General features: G+C 60.0%; 1 protein-coding gene across 3 annotated transcripts; it reads right to left on the reverse strand.

Moving 5' to 3' along the window:
- Positions 1–70: 70 nt before the first annotated feature.
- MFAP2 (microfibril associated protein 2) lies at positions 71–6,458 on the reverse strand. Of its 3 annotated transcripts, XM_060080163.1 has the most exons (10): positions 6,022–6,458; positions 5,517–5,594; positions 3,655–3,732; positions 2,514–2,603; positions 2,299–2,325; positions 2,096–2,182; positions 1,926–1,970; positions 1,104–1,191; positions 820–893; positions 71–571 (listed from the first exon to the last, which is right to left on the reverse strand). In XM_060080163.1, exons 3-10 carry the CDS (start codon positions 3,689–3,691, stop codon positions 468–470), a joined length of 552 nt encoding a protein of 183 aa, XP_059936146.1. In that variant the 5' UTR covers positions 3,692–3,732; positions 5,517–5,594; positions 6,022–6,458; the 3' UTR covers positions 71–467. The 3 variants fall into 3 exon arrangements, with proteins under 3 accessions (XP_059936146.1, XP_059936156.1, XP_059936136.1); XM_060080173.1 differs by lacking the exon at positions 5,517–5,594 and having other exon boundaries at positions 2,514–2,600; XM_060080153.1 differs by lacking the exon at positions 5,517–5,594.
- Between the last annotated feature and the right edge of the window lie 2,774 nt (positions 6,459–9,232).

The following is a 9,232-nucleotide window of genomic DNA, read 5'->3' on the forward strand; positions in this document are numbered from 1 at the left end:
TGAGGCACCTGGCCATCTCCTCCGTGCCCTCGACCGAAAAAGTGACTCTGAATCTTTTGTAAAAACCTGTTTTTAATTTTGTATAAAACAAAGGTGGTCTATGCCCAGGGGCTGTAGGAAATCCAAGCAGACCAGCTGGGGTGAGGGTCATAGCCTACCTTGGGGGTGGGGCTGGAGTGGGGGACTGTCCTCAGAGGGATGGAGAAGGCACATCAGGGGCCCAGGTCCCATAGAGAGGCGTGGGATGTCCCCCCCCTGAGGGCGGAGACTGGACACTGGGGAGCCCCCTTTGTGCCCCAAGGTGGCCACAGGCTGGGGGAAGGGCCTGAGGCAACCCCCAGCGCCGCAGCCACTAACTTTTTACGGGATAAAAGGAACGTCTGGCTGGGGAGAAAAGCACCAGGTCAGGCAGAGCCTGAGGGCCCCAGATCCGAGGAGGGTCCAGGGTTCGGGCTGCCAGTTCCACCCTAGCAGCCCCCGCAGCTCCTGGCACAGGAGGCTGCCACAGATTGGCACAGGCCGCTGCTGGCCATCACGCCACATTTGGAGAACTTGTCACGACACAGGTCAGCTGTTGGGGGTGGCAGGAAGGAGTGGGGGTCAGGGTGGGGCTAGGTGATGGGCACTGCTACCCCCTCCCCAACCGTGGTGATGGGGGATGTTCTGAGGATTAAAAAGCAGCCGCGAGGGGAGCTCAGGATTCCCCGGAAGTGGCCCTGTATTGAACACATGTTTAATAAACATCAGATGGGTGGACGCGTGGATGGATGATGAGCGGGCACGGGGGCAGGGGGAAGAGGAGGGTGGAGGCCTTCCTACCTCGCAGGAGCTCCTCGTGGGCACAGACCGTGCGGACACAGATTTCCTTGTTGATGACATACACACGGCGGAGGCTGAGGGGGACGGGGGAGGGGAAAGGTCAGCCCCATCCTCATCCTGCCCCACGGGAGAGCCTGAGACCCAGCCCCTAGGCCTGGGCTTAACCAGAGTTGAGCTCAACCTTGGGATTCACTAGCTTTCCCCACTCCCACGTTGCTGGCTGGAGCTGTGGCCCCCCTCTCCCCCCTGCCACCCCTGTCCCCCCAGTCCCTGCCTGCGCTCACCTGTAGAAGCAGACCTCGTTGAGACACTGTCTGCAAGGCTTGTGTATGGAGTAGAGGCGGGTACACGGGTACTGCTCCTCGCGGCAGTCTGAGTGACAGGTGGGATCAGACTTGGGCGCGCTGCAGCTGGGGGCTTAGAGCTGGGTGGCAGCCCCCAACCGCACCCATGGGAGACTGGCTCTCAGGGCCTAGGTACCCCTGCACCCTCAGGCCCAGCCTAGACCTGCGTGCACACACCAACACACGCACACACGAGCACTGTTGGACCTTGCAAGGCTGCCCAGTTTTATCCAGTATATTTATACATATACAAATGCACAACCACGCTTGGAAGCATATATTGAAACACAAGTCTGTATCCGCACACAGTCACACAAGTCCACAGCAGCCTTACAGGAGGTCCGCGCACACACACGCTGAGCTGTGAGACAGGGTCCCTCACACAGGCTGGCTCTCGGGCTCTCGGGCTCTTGGCCAGGGGAGGCCCGCTGAGCGGGCCTGGGCTTCCTGCCCCATCCTCGCCTCTCCTGCCACGTGCTCCCGCCCCGCCCCAGTGTCTGGGAGTGGAGGCCCCTCCTGAGGCTGCAACCAACTCGGCCTCCAGCTGGGCCCAGGGGGCAGGGGGATCTTCCAGAGCTGCCTCGGGGGGGCCCTGGAGTTGCCAGACTAAAGCAGGGGCACCTCTGCAAGCCCCTCACCCCATCATCTACCCCAGCGAGAGCAAAAGGCCTGGCTGTCTCGGCCCTCCCAATGCCGCACCCCACTGCACCCTAACTTCCGGGGCCATGCCTCTGTCCCTCCAGTTGTCAGGAAGGTTCTTACCCAGAGGCCCAGGCTCCGTGGGCTCCGTCTCTACAGTTCCTGGTTCTGGTGTGGGGGGAGAGGCAGGCAGAGATCACTGGGACGGGTCTCTTCAGGGCAGGGTGAGGTCACCTCTCCCAGCCCCGGACAGACCTCCCCACTCCTGGGGCTGGCTGGAGCTGGTGGCCTACCTAAGGTGGGAGCTGGTATGACTTCCTGTTGGACTTGCTGCTGGGACTGGAACTGAAACTGCTCCTCCGGGGGCCGAGGAGTCACCTCTGCAACGAGAGATGATGAAAGGGTCTGCTCCCTACTCCCACCGCCCGCAGGTCTCTATGGACTCCCCACCCAGCTGCCGGCCCATCCTCATCCTATCCTGCCCTCAGCCCTTTACCTTGATAATCATAGTAGTCCGGGTTGTCTGAAAATAAAGATGAAAGTGGAATTGGTGGGGGTCAGGCTAGCCCCCAGCCCCAGGTCACAACTGAGCCAGGGACCATACCCCGAGATTCCCATCACCCTACCACGCCCCCACCGATCCCTGGCTGAGCCATGCAGATCCAGGGAGCAGGGCTCGGGGGGAGGCCTGGGGGCGGACAAGGCGCTTACCGATCTGGTCGCTATAGTGGGTGTACTGGACGTGGTCTGGGAACGGAGGCAGCGGATCCAGGTCGTACTGGCCCTGAGCCAGCAGGCCTGCTGTGGGGAGGCAAAGCTGAGGGGACGTCCAGCAGGGAAGGACAGCAGAGGCCCCAAAGCCCTTCTGGGGAGGGTAGGTAGAGGTCCCTAGGGCAGGCCTGTAAGGCCCTAAGATCCTCAACAGACTCTAGACCCATAGGAGGCAAACGCCTTCCTTACCATAAAGGCCCTTATACTCCCTGGTCCTGTGTCGCCTCACGGGTCATATCCCGCCCCTCTCCCCCATGCTGGCCGCTTGGCTGTTCCTGGAACTTAGCATGCTCCTGCCTGCCCCAAGGCCTTTGCACTTGACTCTCCCTGGGCCTGTCATCCTGATTCGCTTCTCCTCCTTCAAGTCTCAACTGAAATTTCAGCTCCGCTAAGAGGCCCTCACTGGCCCACCCACACTCTCCATCTCATTCTCCTGTTTATTTCCATCATAGCACTCAACATAATCTGACACTTATCACATCTCCCTTCCCTAGACTGGCAGACAACACCATGAGGGCAGGGGTCTGTCTGCCTGGTTCATCACTGTATTCCCAGGGCCTAGCCCAGTGCCTGGCACAAAGTAGGAGCTCCACAAATATCTGTTAAATTAATGAATGTTAGACCTGGCAGGGCCTTTGGGGTCCCCATTGCTAACTCCTCATTTTGACTAACAGGGACTTCTCCAAGGTCAAGATTGTATAGGTTAGTTGGGCCCCAAAGGGGTCTAGAACCCAGGCCTTCAGACTCCCTGCCTTAGGGGCCTCCATTCCTGCACCTCAGCTCCTGGGAGGGTCAGTAAGTAAGAAGAAAAATGTGGATCCTGGTGTCTGGGCCCACTCTACAGAATCCTGCCAGTCTGCTGCTGTGGAGGGTCGAGGAGGGGCCCAGGAGATGCCTCTAGTCTTTGGGAGGGGTTGCCAGCCCAGTCTGTGGCCCAAGAGGTAGACGGCCCTGGCCCTGGGAGCGATGGAGCTGAGTTCTGGCCATAGGACACGACAAAAGCTTACTGCCAGCTCCCTCCCCCTACAAACCCCACTCCCACCCACATAAAGGGAGCCCCACCCACCTAGGTGCCACTTACCAGGCAGGAACAGCAGGAAGAGGTAGGCAGCTCTCATGGTTACACAACGAGGCGGGCTGGACTGGTGTCAGGGGACAGCTGGAGGAAGAGGAGGGGGCAAGCTGCATCCCGGGCCACTACCCCAGGGCTGCAGAGCCCACTTCTGCTCCCCCGAAATTCAGCCTGGAGAAGGAGGGATTCGGAACAGAAGCCAGGCAGGTGGAGGGTCATGGAGTCTGGGCCCAGGGGGAGGGGACTACTTTGGAGGGACATCCTCTGTCCCTGATGGCCCACTGGGTGTTCAGGTCCCGAGGGACTTGGCCTCCAACCTGGCTCCAGAGCTGATCTTGACAAACAGACCCTACCCTGCCCTGCTCACTAAATGGACATTTCTAATCCTCTATCAGCCCTCACCCTGCTCTCCTTGCCACACCCACGCCCACCCTCTGGTTCAGCACTTCCCCAGGTGTCTAATGCACTGATCCTGACCCCAGGTCCATCCTCGGGACTCCAACCCTGCCCAGCCAACATCGCAGCCCAGACTCAGCAGGAAACCACATGTGTGCCTGGGCCTCGGGGGCCCCTGGGACAGCCAGGCCTGGGCAGGGTTCCCACCCCTAGAAGACTCCTCTCCTGCCAGGCCTCCAGGCCTCCCAAGACCTGGCTGACTTCATCGCACACTCACGAGACTGAGACTGAGGTCTACTTGTCTGCTGCAGCAGGAAGCACTTAGGGTGGAGTCTGAAAAGCACCTCTCCAGGTCCTAGAGGGTAGCGCTGAAGGGGACCGTGATGTCCCCCTACCTGACATTGTATGACAAGTGTTATGTGTATAGTTTTTTGGGGAGAGGGCCGTGGTTCTTAGCTTTCACTGGGCTCTTGAAGTTCAAGAGCTCCTGGCTGAGTCCAGCCTCCAGTCTTTGACCCCACAGTGGACTTGGCAGAATCTACAGGTCCTCTTGTCCAGTCCCAGCTCAGTGCGGGGCAGCCCCAAGGCTGTCAGCCTTCTCCTAGGAGGGCTGGGAGAGAGTCCCCGGGCTCACCCATCTGGAGGACCCCCGCCCTGCCACAACAAAAGGAGTTCTTCTGGATAGCTGAATGGAAACCTAACTTTGCCCCACCGTGCCTCGCCCAGGGAGTCGAGGGAGAGGGGGAGGGAGGGGCAGAAACATGGGCATCTTTCCCTCCCTCTGCCCAGTCCCGACGCTTTCGTGACCCGCTGCCTGTCTCATACATTCAGCCTCTCACTCCCTCCTCAACCCTAACTGCACTCGATGGGGTGGGTGGGGATGAGGTGGGGTGGCGGAGGCGAGACCTGTGACTCAAGCTGCCCCACAGGCCGGGGACATCTGCCTCTCACATCCCCATTCTGAGCACCCTTGGCCTCTTCTTGGTGGGGGACTGAAAGGCCTGGAGCTCCCCACAAGGCCTCACTGTCCCTTACTTGCCCCCCGGGCTGGTGGCAGGCAGGCTAGCTGGAGCTGTCACCACTCAGGAGAAGGCCCAGAGCTGGGGAGGTTGGTTGGGGGGCGGGGGGTTCTGTCGGTCCCCAAAGCCCCTCCTAGGCCTCTCAGCCCCCTGCAAGGAGTTTTTCCTCCCCTCGGAGGTTGGGCACCCAGGCCCAGGCTTATTGGGGGAAGGAGGGCTGGGCTGTAAAGAAGAGAGTCCCTGTGGCAGAAGCGGGTCCCTCCAGGGGACCACACCTCCAAGCACATCTAGACGACAGACTGTTTGGGTGTCGGGAGGCCCGGACCTGCCTAGGAGGCCTGTTCCCGGACCCTGGCCCCTTCCACGGCTGGGACGCCCCCTACCCTCTGTGCCTGGTGAGGAGGGGCACTAGCGGGGCCTCCTCCGGGCCCCCTGCCCCCACGCTCACTGACTCACTCTGCTGGAGGCTCTGTCTGCTCCAGAGGCCGGGCTGGGGTCCGGCTGGAGGAAACCAGATGTTGCAGCGCCGCACAGCTGGGAACAATCAACCACGGAAACTTGCTCGGGCGCGCTCCCTCGCGCTCTCTCGGTCTCTGATCTCTCTTTGTCTCTCCGCGTCTCTGTCCCCGCCGCTCCCGCCGGACACCCACACCCCAGCCGCCGTATTCCAACCTCCCAGGGAGAACAAAAGCCGCCCCATCCCCGACGCCCCCCAAATCGGGCTCCCCTCCCCTCCCAACTCGCGTCTTCCCCTCCAAACGACCCCACACTTTCCAAGTGCCCTCTTAGCATCTGCTCAGACGGTCCCGGACTCAGGGATCCCGAAAGGAAAGCCGCCCCCAGGATCGGGGACCCGCAGAGCCCCGCACCCTCAGTATTTGGGGGCCCTCCGACGTCGCGGCCCACGACCCAGTCCCCCCTCGCGCCCCCGGCCCGGTCTGGACGCCAGGCCCGCGCCTACCTGGCCGGGTCACTCCGCGGCCCGCTCCGAGTCCGCCCGCCGGAGCCGCCCCTTTGCCCGCTCCGAACCCCCCTCCGGGCCCCCGACGGGGCCGGCGCCCGCCCTCCAACTTGGATCCGCTGGGTCCTAACGCGAGCGCCGCCGCCGCCGCCAGGGCCTCCACGCCGCGACCTCGGGTCTTCAACCCTCTTCCGGGGGCAGCCCCGCGGGGAGGAGGCGCCCGCGGAGCCAGCCTCACGTCTGTTCAGCACTTTCCGCTGTGCAAAATGCTTTCTCCTCGCGGCCTCATCACAGCTGGAGCGCAAAGTGGTGAGATGGGTGAAGTGGGCGTGCTGCCCCCATTTTACAGAGGAGGCTCAAAAAGATGATTCGCCCACCGCCGCTCAGCGAGGAGTAGCCTTGCCCTCCCTTTTGGCTTCTCCCAGCTTCCAGGACACACTTCCTGGCCTGCTTTTCCTTCTGCCTCTCTGGTTGTGCCTTCCGGGTCTCCCTAGCCAGCTCCTGGCCACAGCTGCCTTCCATAACCAGCATTTCTTTGAAACCACAGGCTACAGGCTACCGGGCCTGGCCATAGGAATGTCCCCAAGGCACATCCAATTCAACAGGATCTAAGTCCAAATCCACAACATCCCAACCTTCCCCAGACCTGGCCCTTGAAGGTGTTCCCATGCAGGGAATGAGCCCACTGTCCTCCCCTTTCCCGGTAACCGTAACTCCCCTGAGATCAACCCCTGCAGCCAATCCAGCTCCCACCACTAATTCTGACTCTGTAATACCTCCAATCTAGGCCTTCCCAGAGGGGCCCTGCCCTCACCCACTCACCTCGGACAGGGTGGGGGGCAGGGAGGCTTCTACCTAAAGCCTTTCACTGGTTTCCCAAGGTACCCGGGAACAAGGCTGAACTCCCCCGGGGCCCCCAAAGACCCTACCTTTCATCACAGCCTGGCTCCGCCTCCTCATTCCCTCTGCCTGGTCTCCCCAAAGCCTCAATGGCTTTTTGGCTGATTCTCATTAAACCCCTCCCTTCCTCCACCACCACCGGGCCTTTGCTCAAGATGTTTCTTCCTTCTGGAAAACCGGTGAGGTTTTCCTCCTTCAGATTATAGACCAAACCCCTCCCTTCCTCAGAGGCGGCTTCCCTTTCTCCCTGTTAGAGCTCTTAAGCATTTTCTGCTTTACGGGTCACAGCTGTTGCCCTATGTCTGTGACCATGTGAATCCTGCCCCTCTCCCCGATGAGCCTGTCAGCCACGTGAAGACAGGGACAAGGTCTGCTTTTGCTCATCCTCAGTTTTTGCTCACTAGGCACAGTGCCAGGCCCAGAGCAGCTGTTCAGTAAACATTTGTGGAATGAATAAATGAATGTACAGTGGATTCTCCTGGGAGGCTGGCCGGGTGTGGGGTTGCTGGTCTCCTGCCCCTGGGGCCGTCCTGCCTGGTCACGGGAATCTAGGCCTGGGGCAGGGGGCTCAGGCTGGGAGGGGGATCAAGATGCCCCTTGATTCAGGCCCTCACCTTCAGGTCTCCTGGCTTCCCCTTAGGCTGCTTGTCCCTTAGACACTGAATCCTGTTAGGCAGGGACTGACCATGTCCCATGCATCATTTGTTCCCCAGTGCTGGTCTGTCGAGTGAATGGATGAATGAATAACTATCTGTCACCCAACCCCGCTCCCCGCTCCAGTGTCTATGGCAGAATAGCAGGGATTTTGGTCACTTGGAGCACTATGGGCCCCGGGGGCCAGCCCGGCCCTCTCTGCCCTTCCTTGGCCCTTCACTGCTGCCAGATGCAATCCCACTAGTGTAGGAGAGGAAACCGCCTGGCAGAACTGCTGTCCCCTACGCTTGACAAAAAGGGGAAACTGAAGCCCCAAAGCTGCCACCTCTAGTGTCCTGGCTCCCAGATCCTCTGCTGCTTCTACCCACTCCTCTGGCTCTAAGGACCCAAGCACAGGTGGCAGCTATCCGGGGAGGGAGCAGCAGGTGTGGGGACTCTTCTCCCAGTGCTCTCGGAGATTGGCTCCTTCCCCGCTTGCCTCTCACAACACGTTATAAGCTGCACCCAGGCAGAGGTCATGTTTTTTGTTCACCACTGTAGCCCTTGTGCCTGGCACATGACTGCCCAACAAATGCACGAATAATCAGCTAGGGGTAGAGGCGGGATTCAAACCCAGGCCTCGCCGCGTCCTCCAACCTCCCTTTGAACAGCATCTGCCACCCTGAACCATTGCTGTCTGATGACTCAGTGCCCAGTGCAGAGGGTCTGTGGATGCGCCTGGTGTCACAGGTTACCTCTTCACGCCCCCCATCCTTGTCCTCAGTTTGATTCAACATTCGCTGAGCTCCTATGAGGGTGGGCTGGAGGTGGTGCTAGCTTCCAGTAATGAGGTTGGCGGGGGCTTTTCTTTCCTGTTGTCCCCTGCCCAGCACAGATGGACCAGATGACGGAGCTGCATCTCCAGAGCAGGGCTTGGCGAGGGTCCCACTGGTGGGATGAGGTCAGAAGCACCCACCCTTCCCCGGGGGATGGCGCACGTGGTTCTGGCTGGGAAACGTGGGCTCAGAGCCTGGATTGCATCTGAGGGAAGAACTGGACCATAAATGTATCCCAGGATGCGGGAGGTGGGGAAAGCAGGGAACTGCCCCAGTTAAATGCCTTGTAGGTGCTGGCACTTGTCTGAGTCAAGCCCATTCTCTCCTGTCCCTGCAGGAGGGTAGGACGGTTAAGAGTGTGGACTCTGGAGTTAAAGCAATCTGGTCCCAGCTCTGACTACCTGCGTGACCTCTAAGCCTCAGTTTCCATATCTGTAAAAGGGGGACTGGGAATTCCCTGGCAGTCCAGTGGTTAAGACTCAGTGCTTTCACTGCCACAGGCCCGGGTTTGATCCCTGGTCGGGGAACTAAGCTCCTGCAAGCCATGCGGAGCGGCCAAAAATATAAATAAAAAAGGCGGCGGCAGTACTCCACAGTTATAAGGATTAAATGATGATGCCTATAAAATACTGAACGGAGCGCCAGGCACGTGCTCAACCTGGAGATATGACTGTCGGATGAGGAAACGGAGGCTCAGAGAGGGGAGTTGTCCAACACGATCTGAAAAATCAGGGGATGCCGGGAGCAGACATGTGCCAGGGGCACCCAGGTCAGTGGCATCAGGCAGGCCGAGGCAGGAAAATATTATGACTTTATTTGCTACACTGACAGCGGCTCTGAGT

This window comes from Mesoplodon densirostris, chromosome 2, assembly GCF_025265405.1.
Source record: "Mesoplodon densirostris isolate mMesDen1 chromosome 2, mMesDen1 primary haplotype, whole genome shotgun sequence".
In the NCBI taxonomy this organism is placed as follows: domain Eukaryota; kingdom Metazoa; phylum Chordata; class Mammalia; order Artiodactyla; family Ziphiidae; genus Mesoplodon; species Mesoplodon densirostris.

Coding starts and splice junctions, on each gene's coding strand:
- MFAP2 (XM_060080153.1), bottom strand. CDS start 3,691: ATGAGAGCTGCCTACCTCTTCCTGCTGTTCCTGCCTG. Junction 2,183..2,298: donor GGACTACTATGATTATCAAG/GTAAAGGGCTGA, acceptor CTCTCGTTGCAG/AGGTGACTCCTCGGCCCCCG. Junction 1,192..1,925: donor CACGGAGCCTGGGCCTCTGG/GTAAGAACCTTC, acceptor CCTGTCACTCAG/ACTGCCGCGAGGAGCAGTAC.